The sequence below is a fragment of the Abramis brama genome, assembly GCF_963993115.1.
Source record: "Abramis brama genome assembly, chromosome: 5".
Taxonomy (NCBI): domain Eukaryota; kingdom Metazoa; phylum Chordata; class Actinopteri; order Cypriniformes; family Leuciscidae; genus Abramis; species Abramis brama.
This window is the reverse complement of record NC_139967.1, coordinates 29,542,194-29,557,775: the sequence shown is the minus strand read 5'-3', so window position 1 is coordinate 29,557,775 and position 15,582 is coordinate 29,542,194. Positions and strand designations below refer to the sequence as shown.

General features: G+C 39.4%; 1 protein-coding gene across 3 annotated transcripts in view; it reads left to right on the top strand.

Moving 5' to 3' along the window:
* Positions 1–5,177, top strand: part of edil3a (EGF-like repeats and discoidin I-like domains 3a) — a 199,353-nt gene extending 194,176 nt beyond the window's left edge. For 2 of the 3 annotated variants that reach the window (XM_084114154.1, XM_084114155.1), the window contains exon 10: positions 3,579–5,171. In XM_084114154.1, coding sequence (XP_083970280.1) covers positions 3,579–3,728 — 150 coding nt within the window. In that variant the 3' untranslated portion in view covers positions 3,729–5,171. Of the gene's footprint in view, positions 1–3,578 lie in introns of all 3 variants that reach the window. The other variant, XM_084114156.1, reaches the window with a different exon arrangement.
* The last annotated feature ends 10,405 nt before the right edge of the window (positions 5,178–15,582 follow it).

Sequence of the window (15,582 nt, the reverse complement as noted above, 5' to 3'; positions counted from 1 at the left end):
GCAGTAAACACCAGGCACAGATTTATGGGATGTCTTAGAGATGGATTTGTTTTCTTTGCAGCTTTTATGCATAATCATTCCAAATGTTCTTGGGTGCGCTGGGAGAGAAGGGTAATTGAGAGTGACTTGTTTCCGTCATTTCTTCAGAGGGTACATCAGAAGAGTGAGATGTCTCATTTGGTTACGGTCACAGAAAGCGTAAGCGTTCACTGAAGTTTTAGTGATCACTGTTGCGTGAAAGACTGAAATGGATAAGTACTATAAAAGAGATGTTCACTACATTACACCCCTGTGAGTCTGTTTTCATTTAGCGGCTTTTAGCAGTCAAATAGCTACTTGTTTTTCAAGTAATTAACCTTAATGCCTTACCTGGTGAGTGGTGTTTGTTTTAATTTTAGAGAACTTCAGCTCAAGCTCTCATAATTAAATTGAAAACTCGTGATATCCCAGATAGTGAATGAATTTAAAAATATGGGTTACACTTTAGACATTCTACTAACTATAAGTAACTACAACTACATATCAACAAACTCATTAGAGTATTAGTAGACTGTAGTTGACTGTTAGGATAAGGTTAAGGTTAGTTGTCTGGGTTTGGCTTAGTATAATAGATTGACATGCAGTTGCAAAGTTACTTATAGTCAGTAGAATGTATGTTGAGGGACCATTAAAATAAAGTGTTAGCAGATATTAAGCAGTCTACTAAAACTAATGACTTGAGGTTGACCTGCAGTTGAAGAGTTACTTATAGTTAGTAGAATGTATAACGTGGATCATCAAAATAAAGTGTTACCAAAACATGTTCTTAAAGTCAACATGAAATTAAACTTCTGCTTTCTAAATGCATCTTAATGATCTTATTGCAAATGATTCATCCCTGCATACGTTTATTTATTTTTAATGTGAAATGTCTTAACTCGATCTTCTGGTGAAATAGCTGAAGTATGCTGGACCTCTCCAGTCAGTTATCTCCATAAGCCATTACACTCGGATGTCTGTCACAATACAAAGGAAAAGATCTGCCGCTACTTCAGTTTAATCGGGACTTTATGTCAGATGGTAACACAACATTACAGTGTCCTGGTTACAGTTTACATTAGCTGAGCAACATTTACCTTAACCTGCAACAACAATTGTAATATTTGTAACATGGATGCTGCATTGTGACATGCAATCAGTTCAATCATGCGGTAACTAACTTCAATCTTTGCAGTTTACAGTACACATATTTGTAATGGTACAGGTATCCCTACTGAAAAATGTAGGCACATGTACCGAATTAATGAATCGTTGTTTTAACCACTGCATATGCAGAACTTGTGTGTGCAGATATCGATATACTTTGATGTTTCGAACGCATCTAAAAAAAAAATAAGGGAGGACACAGAGTGAGTCCTTGTGAGACAAATACACATTTTCCTCAATGAATAACTTGTTTAAAGTAAATGTTTGTGAAAGTCTTGCCAGTATTTTCATTTTGCATAAAGGTCTCTGCGGACTAGATCTACGCTGCTGCTGCAGAGCACGTATGGACTTGCTACTGCTAATAGATACACAGACATGTAAGATATGCTGTTGTTGCATAAATAGACATAAATGGTAGCAGATCTAGACAGGTGGAGCTGGGGGAGGTGAAGGGTTTCAGAGGAACTCTGATAAACATGCTGCAAGACTAGCAAACAATGAACCAGACTATTTAAATGTGTCAGCTTGTGTCATGTGGTAATGATATGATTACTTGCAGATTGCATGTAAAGAACATATCAGCCTGCGCCCTCTAGAGTTTCATGACTGAACTAGATATTTAAATAAAAGTCAAGCTACCCATCATATGATGCCATTTTACAAATACAAACAATGAGGATCTAAAATAGTGACAAATTAAACGTCAACAAACAAATTTGCATGAAATACAACTAATAAAATTAAAAAAGAATACAATGTTATGAACATTTTTTATCTTCAAAAAAGACAAAAAACTCCTCATAGCGACTTCTGTGCAAGATAAATTGGTGAATAGCTTCAGTTTAATCAGATGGACTCTTTGTGAACCACTTGATATATATTTACATTTAACTCCCTGAAATGAAAACATATTGATAGTGTAAAGGCTATGCTATAAAAATAAAAATATAAAAAATAAAAAAAAACGTATTTGGTAGCGTTCTTCCCCAACATTGACTGCAGATGCGGTCGTGCTTGATTTCATATATACTGTGCTGTATTTGCCCATAATAGAATCACACAGGCATTCGAGGTGTCATCAGAGTTCTAAAATGTTAATGAAAGACAAATGTTAGAGTCAGAGTTGCAGTCTAATAAATCTTACTTAACACTTATGTTTTTCCCCACCACACTATCTATTCACACTCATAGCCAAAGTATGCAGACCTTATTATTATAAAAGCCTGGCGAGAAATGCTTGGCATTGAAAGACTTTCCTGTGTACATATTCCTTACAAACACACAGGGCATCAGATGAGAAGTTCAGTGAACAAGTTCATGTTTTGAACTGCCCTTTTACCTAATCAATTTTTTATGACATTTCCCCTCGCTCTGCCTTGGAGTGCATTGAAAAGAGTCGAACTACAAAACACGAGATTGGTTCCATGGTGCAAAAGGGAACGTTGATTCAGTGCGGAAGTAAGAGAGGGAATATGTCACACATTTATGTAATGCTTATGACACCAGCAATTAGACACACAGGATCTCTGTGCTCTGATTGTTTACTCTCTCCTGATGAATATGTGTTGTCAGTGCTTTGAGAGCTCAGTAAAATTTGTCTTTGAAGCCCACATGAAGACTTAGATCCCAGCCAGCCACTTTGTTGCTTGCTGAAATTTGCCCATCTCTGAACTCTTTACACTGAACGTACTTGAGCTTTGTTTGCATTCATCATCAGTTCAGCTGCACACTCAAGGGTTATTCATAAATCATCAACTGTTCTTCCTTTCTTTGTATTGTAAATATGTGATAGTAAATATGTGTCTGCTGTAAGTAGTAGCAAATGAAATAATCTGACTGTTCACTGTGAATTAGCCTATATTTACTGTATTTTGATCTTTTAATTGGCGGCCTGTGAACCCAAACTGAACAGTGTCCAGTGGCATTTTATTATGCTGATTTGTTTCTCAAGACACATGTATTATTATTATTATCAATGTTGAAGAAAGTTGTGCTGCTTAACAGTTTTGTAGAAACTGTGATAGATATAATTATTTTGTATTAAATTATAAATGTCTTTACTGACACTTTTGATCAATTTAATGCACACATCCACACTGAACAAAAGTATTAATTTATTTGTTTTAAAGAAATGTATTAATAATGGTGTTTATGATGTTACACTTCTAGCGTAACATTATTACATACTACTGTATGTAATCCTGCTAGAAATATTTCTCATGAGAAAAAAATTAAAACTATAAACAGTTTCTACAAACAAATGAATATTATACTATATTGTACACTGAACTTATTACAGAGTCGCTTTTCATCATCAAAAGACTGGCTACATGTGTTTATATTTGATTGAAAATAAATTTTGTGTATAATTTGAGATTTGTTTTCTCTTTCAGGTCTTTCAAGGAAATTTTGATAATGACACCCACAGAAAGAACGTGATAGATCCCCCCATCTATGCCAGATTCATCCGAATTCTTCCATGGTCTTGGTACGGAAGAATCACTTTGCGCGCAGAGTTACTGGGATGCACAGAGGAAGAGTGAAGACCCCAACTTTTTTTTTCTTTGGTCCATATTCAATATAAACTGTGCTTGAACATATACAATTAAAATTGGTTTCATCCGAAATTTCAATTTTTTTTATATTATATTTTTTCTTTCCTAAAGAGGTGGGGTTTAGTCATCTATCATGCCCTGATTGTTTTTCCTTTATGTGGTCTGTGCCATTTAGTGAATTAAATATTGTAATCTTTTTTTATTTTATTTTATTTTTTTAAGATCTAAATGGAGGGCGGGGTTATTTCACTGCGGTTTACGCAGTGGAACAATAGCCACTGTATAGTGTCACTTTAAACAAGAACAAAAATGACATGCAATGCTTTTTGGGCCATAATCAAGAAAGAAAAAAAAGATCACAACATCTAGCAGAAAAGACTAACATTAATATGTAAAATATGTTTCTACTTTCATTTTAACAGTAGGCCTGACTGAAGTTATATCACAACCAACACTGACATTGTTGTGTAGACAAAAATATGATGGTATTGTATTGTATGTAAAACGCGAAATAACTGCATGATGCAAAAATGACTAGAAATATAAGACAACAAGATGTATAAGTTCAAATTAAAGCATTTCGTAGATCATTTTTATTAATCATTTCAAATGTTTATGATCTGATTTCCTCTACTTTTCTAAAGACACTGTTACATGCCCCATAATGTAATAACTTGCCATAAAAATAAAAACAACAGTACAGTAATGGAAGCATCCATAACAGGTGAATCTTGATTAACAATGTCACACACATAGACAACTGATGGAAAGTTATGAAGGTAAAGGTACATTCGCTTACAGGTTATTACGTAGGCAGTCTGTAACAACGACAGGAGAAATTAAGAAAATAATGTGTGAAATTAAATGTTTAGAGGTTTTTTTTTTTTTTTTATGTGTACAATATTTTTTTTTTTTGTGTAACTTCCAGATGTCTCAGTTTTTCAGGCTGTTTACCTATTAATTACCTGTACTACTGTATTTTTGTTTTTGTTGATTGTAAAAACCTCAGGATAGATGTCAATTTTACAATCGTACAAGTAAATCAAACTTTGGTGGAATGCAAAGTCCCTTTGAAATATCCCGCATTTGTATGTGCTTGTTAAAAATGTGAAGGAATATAAACATACAAAAATGTGTTGTAGGACTAGGGATTATTCTTTTTTTTTTCTCTCCCCTTTGCATATAATAAAGGCACCATTAAATAACAGCTTTTATGTATGCAAAGATTAGATACAGATGTTTATACAGCTGTTAGGTAATCATCAAAATAGTTATAATTTTCAAGTTGAGCACCATTGGGTTGTGAAATCACTGCATCAATTTGTTACTTTTTTGGAAATTTTCAGGGCTCACGACACATATGTAATATATATACACACAAGAACCCATGGGGGGGGGGGGGGGGTAACACTATTTGTACAGTCTTGAATGTGACATAAAGAAAAAAAAAAAAGGTCAGAGATGTGATGGCATGAATGCAGCATATATCATACACCAGAATCAGCATATACATCACTTGCAGTACCATATTTTTTAACTAACAGATAAATGTTGGCATCATGTTTCTATGTTTATCATGACTATTGATGTATACAGAGGTAATATCAGTAATTCTTGTCTAACATTTTCCTGTGTCTGTGAGATTATTCTCTAACACTGTTCAAATGACTTGTGTGCACATTTAACAGTTTTGTACAGACCTTTTGAGGATGACTGTATTAAGAAGAAAAAAAGGTAAAGTATGAGGTCCACGGGCACATTTTTAAAAGAATAACTAATAAATATATATATATATATATATATATATATATATATATATATATATATATATATATATATATGTGGGTCTGATAGTCCAACATTTCCTTTACATGTGCTGTGAATAGTGATTGTTTGCAAACATGTATAGAGTTACATTTAAGAGAGACCCAGTGGGCCACATAATCTAAAATTTTATTTTGCTTTTATGCTGTCAGCTGTTCCAAAAATAAAGTGTCATATTTCTTTTTTGTTCATTTCGTGTCAAGCAAATGCTATGTGGTAAAACATACCAATTATTCACTATTAGTTAAAGCGAAGTGTACAAAGGAGGACAGCCATTGCTAACATTTAGACAGCTCTTTTGTTTGACAAATAAAAAGACTTATGTGAAAAAAAAACTCTCATGAACTCTCATGTTGTTGTTTGTTTCGGTGCATGATTTGGTATGCTGCTTGTGCTTTTCACTTGCATTGATTGCTTTCCTCCTTCTCCCAAGCCATGCTTTGTTCAGAATGGCACAAGATACATCCTATGATTGTGATGTCCGATCATATACTGCTTCTGGCACTTCATGTGAAGGAAAAAAACAAAGAAGAAGAAGGAGTAATCCTGAGGACATGGCCAGATATGCACACCTGTGATTTCTAGCAATGAATCAGTGCCAAAATACTCATACTTTAAAGCATGAAATGTAGATTGCTTAAAGAACTGACACATCCGCACACAGTTTCTTGAAAAGTATATATGTTCATCATGTGCATCCCACACAATCTTCTTTGTGAGGAAAAACTGCCAAGCTGATAATAAAAGCTGTATTGCAGGTGCTCCATTTCATGTAGATAAACAGGTAGCGCATGGAGTTGTAGGATCTTTCTGACAATGCCTCTAATAGACTTCACACAGCTGTCTTTGGTTTGAAACCCATGCAACGAGAGATTGAAAAGGGCTTTATGAGACCTGCAATCTAAAATCAGCATTCTCAATCAGCCCATTTCTGAGCACAATGGTGGGAGATGTTAGCATCAGGCTATTGTACTTTTCTGATTGTGCTGTTGGGTTATTAATGCACATGACTGATTGCTAGGAAATCATTCCTTAGCCAGCAAGGCGGGTATGGTGCCACAAGCAAAAAGCGAAGCGAAAAGGAGGTTATCCTGCTTTGTTTAGATTTTTTTTTTTCAAGCGCAAATTAGAATTACTTTCAGATGTAACAGCTGATTGCTTCTGCCTGTGACATCTTTCAGTGAAGACCCAAGACTGATACACAGCTGTGCGCTACACATGCAGATCACATACTGACAGGAGATTAAAATCTTCATTCGGAAGTCTCAAATGTGCATTCAGTAGTTTCAAAAGTTTTACACATTGAGAAATAAATAGTGTTTTGTGAAGAGTCTTCTGAATGGTGTACACTCACATGAAGACTGTACACATAATAGTTTTCTATAAAATGTGTTTTAACTATGTAAGTTCCAGGTCATCTCCTCAATGTATTTTGCCATGTTTCACAAAACTCAAAATACATTGTCTAATACAAATCAAGAGATAATCATCTTGCTCATTCCCTCCCATCGTAGATAAGCTTGCAGTGTAGTGTAATTGATGATGTGAAGAACGTAAAATCGGCAATATAACACTTTTTGTTTGTTCAGCGGGGACAATGGGACAATCAGTACCTGTATGGATGAAGAAACAGAAACTGACGCCAGAAGACAGGGAAAAAACAAGTGCAAACATTGGAACACACAAGGTGGAAATATAATATAGAGAAAATCCTGAGAAGTCATGCCCAAGTTGCTTCTTTTAATGTAAGGGTATGAATTATTGTGTAGACAGCTCTCTTAAAACTCACTAGTATCAGTGTAATTTACATAAAACTCAGAAGAAGAATTTGCTGATCCGTGTTGATTAATGGCAGTGCAGCATCTAACTTTTTGTGGTATTGGTATTTAAAAAGGTAATTCACCACTGGCAAGATAATAAACTTGGCTGTTGTTGCAGTAGAAAGGGACTATTATCTACGGTGACCGGGAGGGGACATGTTCGGTTCACTTAGTTTTGTCGTGGCCACAACATATAAACTCGTGGGAACATGATAATATGTTGTTGCCACGAGATATTAATTTGTGGGAACGTCATATTAAGTCGTGGGAACGTGATAATAAATCGGGGCCATGAGATCATTTTGTTGAGGTAACAACATCATGTCATGACCACACGATGTAAAGTCGTGGCTTCGAAATCATATGTTGAGGGAACGATATGTTTTTCTCGTGGCCACGACTTCATATTTTGAGAGAACGACATACAGTATTTATTGTGTGGCCAGGTAGTTATGTAGTTCTCGTTGTTATGTTGAGGGAACCACACCGGTCAATACTGTAACCACATAGCCTATACAGCAGTCGGAGATGGAGATGATTGATGAAATAACATTTTACTTTGAATTAGGAATGTCATATAAATATAGTGTGCTCTCTGGCATTAAGACATGGGTACGTTAGTGAAAGATACCTGAAGCGCATTCTTAAAGGGTTACTTCAGGATTTAGCATTAAGCTTTGTATTAGTAGAAAACCTGTAGTATTTTCGAATTACCATGCTTTCCACCCTCATATCCCCCTGAGACAAGAGATTTATGTATTTTTTGTCTGGAAAAAATCCTCCGATGACGCAAAAATCGTCATTTTGCGTCATCGGAGGATTTTCTGGCCAGAGGCTAAAGACTACAGCCAGTAGGAGGAGCAGTTCCGCATGTTTTCAACCCATAGAGGGTGGGATCTCACTCACAGAATGTACAGTGTCAGCCGTCTTTCTTTGGAAGCTAAGCTAACAGGCTCTTGTTCTGTGGAGAAAGCTGAATAGTAGGAGAAAGCTGAGTAAGTAGGGGTCCCCATCTTCCTTTTCCCGGACTTGTCCGGCGGGCGAGATCGTTCAAAATGTCCGGGATTCAGCTTTTGCGTTCTGCGGTCGCCATTCATTGTTTACATGCACCCCTTTTGTTTCAATCTAACTGAATTCATTCCGATTGGTGAATCTGAATGTAGTGTTTACATGAACGCTAAACAAGTGATCGGTTGATGTGCGTTTTACCCTTGCTAAGAAAATTCCCGCTCCTCCGTGAGAGATGGGAGACCCGGCGCGTCTCAGTAATGACGCCACCGGCCTCGCGCCGTTCTCCCGCGGCCGTCAGCCTCGTCCTGCTCGCCACAGTAAACATAATGAATGAATGGCGACTGTAGAACGCAAAAGCCGAATCCCGGACATTTTGGGCGATCTCTAGAGATCCCTGGCAAACTCATCACGTAGGCTAAGTTAGCCTTGTAAGCCTTGTTGTTTTCAACTGCGCACTCTTACCGGTAGGCGTGGTCTCCTAAGGCAGCGAAGCAAGTGCATTCTGGGAGTTGTTGTCTTTCATCCACATAAGCCAAAAATACATTTTCTGGCTTTTCTCAGTCTAGAAAGCTCCAAATTCAAAAATTTCTTCACATTTCTTCTACTTAAATGACCTATTTTAAATACACATTCATCTTCCCAGAGGTGAAGTATCCCTTTAAGTTGAATGGGCTTTTTCGTCGGAAATTTGCTGGCTTGAATGAAATACTCGGGTCACGAATAAAGTCCCGTTTAAGGCAATAAACAAAAACAAATTATGAGAAACTTAAATTAACAAATAGTAAAATAAATTATGCCGGGGTAAAAGGAAAGCCCGTGTTGCGTGTGAAGATTCGGTTCCCACATGTTCTAAAACTCCTAGCCCCAAGAAACGGATGTCGTTCCCTCAACATATTAATTCGTGGCCACGAGAAACGGATGTTGTTCCCTCAACATATTAATTTGTGGCCACGAGAAACGGATGTCATTCCTTCAACATACATCTCGTGCCCACGAGATATTATGATGTTCCCACGACTTAATATCACGTTCCCACTAGTTTATATGTTGTGGCCACGACAAAACTAAGTGAACTGAACATGTCCTCTCCCGGTCACCGTAATTATCAGATTCAAATATTTATTGATTTATTTTTATTTTTATTTTTTTACAGTGCTACTAGAGAAAAGGGGCTCTAGTGTTCCTTTCAAGCGGCAACCTTCCGCTCTGAGACAACCGCCTATGGTAGATGAGCATTTGTCTGCCATGTGTTCTTCAGTCATGTGGGTTTGTGAGAGCACATGGCTTCTGTCATAACATTTTTCACATGGCTTTTAGTTTGTTTGTCTGCCATGTGCTCATCTGTCAGTCTCTAGTCTTGGCCCCGCCCTCTTGTTACCTGATTATTGGTTAATTTGCCCCACCTGCTCTCCCTTGTTACCAATCTGATTTCCTTCCTTATTTATCCTCCTTTTGTTCTGTCATGTGCCAGATTGTCATCTATGTTCCTTGTGCAGAAGCATTGCCTGCTTGTCATGCCTTGCTGGCCTGGATTGTGATTGTCCCCCATTGAGGAGGTTTATGTTGTTGTTGTTGTTTTTGGCTAAAATAAAGTCTTTCAAAGCTCTCTGCACCTAATTTCTCACAATTCTTAAACCACACCTAACATACTGTTAATAAGGCTCATTTAAAATTAGCATGGGTACTTACCACAGATTTCAAAGTCATCCAGACACTGTGTAAAAATGCTAGTTATATACTAAAAATGCATGTTTCTTCATGGTAATTTTAATGCTCACAAAAGGTAGTAGAGAATATGGTCTCATGAGAAACCACACAGTGAGCCTTCAGTCAGCTCTAGATGTTGCAGAGTTTAGATGTGAGTTTCTCAACAGGATTCCCATTTAGATGGAGAGGACTAACTGAGATCTGAGACTTTTCTAAAAGTTGAGACTGTTTTTTCTTTGTTTTTCTTATCTGTGGGATGTCCTAAGCTTTGGACTGTTGGGATTCTGTGTTTACTCTGAAAATCTCTTTTGAAGGTCTGTGATTAATAAGTAAAGTTTGTGTGACTGCTATAAACCATCATCTAAATTCAGTGTCTTTTCCTTAATGTTTAACATTTAGAAAATGTTCAAAGGGGGAGGGGGGGAGGGGGGGAGGGGGGGAGGAGGGGGGGAGGGGGGGAGGAGGGGGGGGGGGGGGGCGGGTTGGACGGGTTGCGGGAATGGGGGTGTTTCATTAATAATATTATTATTATTAGTGTTTTTGTTGTTGTTATTAATAATTGCTCATATACCAAATACAAAGTGTTTATTCAATTTCTGCATGTTGGTGCGTGCGTGCGTGCGTGCGTGTGTATGTGAGAGAGAGAGAGAGAGAGAGAGAGAGAGAGAGAGAGAGATAGAGAGAGAGAGAGAGGAATTTTTCTTCATGGGCAAGAAGGACGGAGGCTTGCGCCCCTGCATCGACTACCGCATTCTCAACGCCTCCACTATCAAGTACCGCTATCCTCTACCTCTGGTCCCAGCTGCCCTGGAGCAACTCCGCAATGCTCGTATATTTTCAAAGCTCGATCTCCGTAGCGCCTACAATCTTATCCAAATCCAAGAGGGAGGCGAATGGAAGACAGCTTTCATAACTCCTGCTGAGCACTACGAATACCGGGTCATGCCCTTCAGGCTTTCCAACTCTCCATCTGTGTTCCAGGGTTTAATGAACGAAATCTTCCGTGACTATCTCCAGGGTTTCGTCATCTTCTACATCGACATCCTCATCCACCACCAGTCTATCTGAACACATTCGTCATGTCATGTTGGTCCTTCAACGTCTTCAAGATCACCAGTTATACCTCAAGTTAGAAAAGTGTGAGTTTCATCATGAGTCTATCCATTTCCTGGGGTACATCATTCAACCGCAAAGAATCTCCATGGATCAGAAAAAGGTAGAGGCGGTAACCAACTGGCCACAACCCCAGAACATCAAGGAACTTCAACGCTTCCTGGGGTTTGCCAATTTCTATTGGAGATTCATCCGGGGCTTCAGCAAGATCAGCGCACCCATCATGTCTATGTTGAGAAAAGGGGCCAAGTCTCTGTCCTGGACCACTGAAGCCAAAAATGCCTTCTGTTCAGCTCCCGATGCCTCCACCACTGGAGTGGGAGCTGTACTCTCCCAGTGGCAGGGGAACCCTTCCACACTCCACCCATGCGCCTTTTTCTCAAAGAAACTGTCCCCGGCGGAGCAAAACTACGATGTCGGCAACCGTGAACTTTTGGCCATCAAATTGGCCCTGGAGGAATGGAGACATTGGCTGGAGGGAGCTACTCATCCTTTTAAAGTTATCACTGATCACCGAAACCTGGAATACCTTCGTGATGCCAAACGCCTCAATACTCGTCAAGCCCGTTGGTCTCTGTTCTTCACTCGATTCAACTTCACCGTCTCATATCGTCCTGGATCCAAAAACATCAAAGCAGACTCCTTATCCCGGCTATATCAACCAGATTCCATTCCTGCGGCACCTGAAACTATACTCCCTCCAGCCGTAATCGTCAGTCCCATCCAGTGGAGTCTAGATGATCACATTGCAGAAGCCACTTGCCGAACCTGCTCCGCCAGGAGGTCTTGAGGGACGGACATGTTCCATCACGTTTGCGTCTGTCCCTCATGGACTCAGTCCATACATCTCCGGGCTCTGGACACCCAGGCAGTCAACAAACCCTCTCGCTCTTACAACAGCGCTACTGGTAGCCCAACATGACCCAGGATACCTCCCGATACGTCAAGGGATGTCCTGTCTGCGCCATGGCCAAAGTACCCCGACGTCTTCCAGAAGGTAAACTGGTTCCACTGCCTGTACCCACCAGACCATGGTCTCATTTAGGAATCGATTTTGTCACCGACCTTCCATCCTCCAATTCTAACACATGCATCCTAGTTGTTGTAGATTGTTTTTCCAAGGCCTGTAAATTAATTCCACTGCCTGGACTACCCACTGCCTTTGAGACTGCCGAAATGCTCTTCTCACAGATCTTCAGACACTTCGGCATTCCTGAAGATATCGTCTCCGACCGTGGTCCCCAGTTCATCTCCCGAGTATGGAAGTCCTTCTTCAATCTTCTAGGAGTTTCAATAAGCCTGACGTCGGGGTACCATCCACAGTCCAACGATCAATGTGGTCAACCTGTGGTCATACTGTCATGATATGCAGGACTGCTGGAACCGTTACCTTCCCTGGGCCGAGTATGCACAGAATTCTCTCCGACAATCCACCACGGGCCTCACATCCTTTCAGTGCATACTCGGGCTACCAACCACCCCTGTTTCCCTGGTCAGGGGAGCCCTCCGACGTTCCAGCAGTCCACCACTGGTTCCAGCAGAGTGAGAGGGTCTGGGACTCAGCCCACATTCATCTACAAAGGGCTGTTCGGAGGCATAAGCATCAGGCCGACACCCGTCGGAGAGAGGCCCCCCAATACCAGCCGGGTCAATTGGTCTGGCTTTCCACCCAGGACATCCGCCTCCGACAGCCCTGTCGCAAGCTGAGTCCCAGATATATAGGTCCGCCATACACAGGCAGATCACGGACACACCCTCATCAGCACCAGTTCCAGACACATTCACTCCACCCACTTGCTCACTATCCCCGGATTTCTAATTGTCATCACCTGCCCTCATCACCTGTACTCACTCATCACCATCATCTCCAGCACTCTTAAGACCCACGCTCACTTCAGTTCACTGTCCGGTCTCGTCAATACCTCACCGAGATACCCGACTCAAGATCTACTTACCTGCTCAGCTATCTACTATCCTTGTTCCTGTTCCCATCTGGTCCTGGTCTCATCATGTGTCTCGTCTCGTCTCGTCAATCTGGTTCCCCGTCTCATCTGTCCGGTTCCTGGCTCACTGGTTCATCATCCACCACGCAATACAGATAAGACCATCAGTGAACTTTACGAATCCCACACTACTACTTCCAGTTTATCATCTGCCTTATCCACTATGTGTTCTTAATAAAGTCTATTGTGCATTACCTGTCTGTGTCCTGTGCTTCCCTGACAGTGATAGCCTTTATGATTTGTCTGATTTCTTCCAACGTTCATATTTACCATGTTTACTATGGTAATGGTTAGCGTGCATAGTCTTTTGCATCACGTATATATTTCTACCTTATACGGTGATCACGAATCCACATCGGATCACAAACAGAAGGCATTCAAACATGAAAGTGAGTTTTGAGGTAAATGATTTTAAAACTATTTAATGCTGATGTTAGCTGGTATACCGTATATGGAATCATCCGGCGCTGCCAACTCCCGAAGTGACAGTGGAAACGCGTCTGGCCCTGGCACACACTAGCACACCCGCTGTTCACAAAAGCACAAATATTACATGATGAGAAGATACTTAAGCTGGAAGAACTGATTCAAATGTGTTTACATATTCCTACAGATTGCATTTGATGTTGCATTGATATTGGTACGAATATCTCTCTTCCTCACTGCCCTCCTCTCCTTCCCTCTTGAACATGTTGCTGGGATGTTGTTTTTTTGTTTATAGAGCATGAATATTCCATATCTGTTTGGAATGCAGTGTTAGTTTACTACTGTGCTGAGCCACTCTGGCAAGAAGCCACCTCTGAGTGTAAAACAAACATTTCGACAAGCTGACATTACACATGCAAATGATCCTGAGCTAACTGAGCAGAAGAAATGCTATACATTTGAGAATTTTTTTTTTTACAGTAATTTTCAGCCAACTCAGTAGCTTCCTAACAAAATATATCTGCGAGCAGCAATTACAGAGCTGAGCATGAGAATGGCAGCGTTTGCAATGCACTAAATGTGACCTTAAGAGAAGACCATAATTACAGTCTGAAATATTCAATATTTTCAGTATAATCATATTTACAACTTTTGATTAACATGAGGCACAATCTTTTATAGCTTTGAAAAGGTTTTTACCAATGTTGCTGTGCTGGATTATTTGCTTAAATCACATTAGATTTAAATTACTTCACATTTGAAATGAAGTTTGATCACTTCACTTTTATAATTATTCTTTTCATATTTAGTGAAATGTGCATGTATTATAAATACACAAATCACCTGTATTTTACCAATTTAATAAATAGAATTTCAAATGTTCTACCTGTTGTGCACGACACAGAGAGTAGTTTTCTTTCACTTTAGCGGGCTTGTATCGTAACCCCTGTTAAGATATTAAGATTATGATTAATTTTGAACACTAGTTGTCCCAAAACTGCTCAGTCACTCTCAGGATTTAGTGATTTTCGGATGGTTTAGGAGACCCAGACTATCATCATGTCATCAAGTCTCAGCATGAGCACAAAGACTAGTCCAATCCAATTGTCTTAAAGGTATAAATTGTACCGTGACTTTTAGAGAGCAATTTTGCATTTATCCATGTTGATTACAATGCCATCTGTTCCTCTACCCGCCCTGCAAAGAAAATACATTTGACTAAATGCTTGTGGCAGGCATTCTGTTCAAAACCAATGGACAAACCACATCTGCTGCACCAAAAAGCCTTTCTATTATTCCACAGGAAAGCATTGGGGAAAATATCTTATGTGGTTTTGGCATTGGTTGAGGCCTTTCTTCCGGAACCGCACATGTACTAATTAAACTCTTTAAGAGCTTTCTCTTTTTTTTTCTTTTTTTTTAGCTTGGCCAGCATGGATCATCATAATCTACTCCCTCTTATGTTAATTAAATATGGTGAAAACAACTTGAAGACAACCCTCACCCAACAATATAATTGTATGAATTTATTTTGGCAGGACTTTGCTTTCATTTTTTGCCAATTATGGCCTTAAGGTCAATTAATTGATCTTTGAAGCTGCAAAAATGGTTCCCTAAACTAAAGCTTTTAATTAATGAATCTCATATACATTTACAACTACAGTGGAAGGAATGAAAGTGACATGACATAAATATAACTTTAAGTTTAACTCTGAGACCTGCACACTGTGGTGACAGATTCATGGAGACATACAGTACATGCTCCATCCAGGCTTCCGTTTTGCCCTCTTAACCATATCAGGCAACATAGAGGTTGGTGGGAAGGGCATATTCGGCGACCGGTCAAACTGGCAGAGCTTTGGACACTATGGCAGTATTGCAAGTTACCAGGCAGACCTGCTCAAAGACCTAGATCAAGGGTTGGTCTCTGAACTCCAT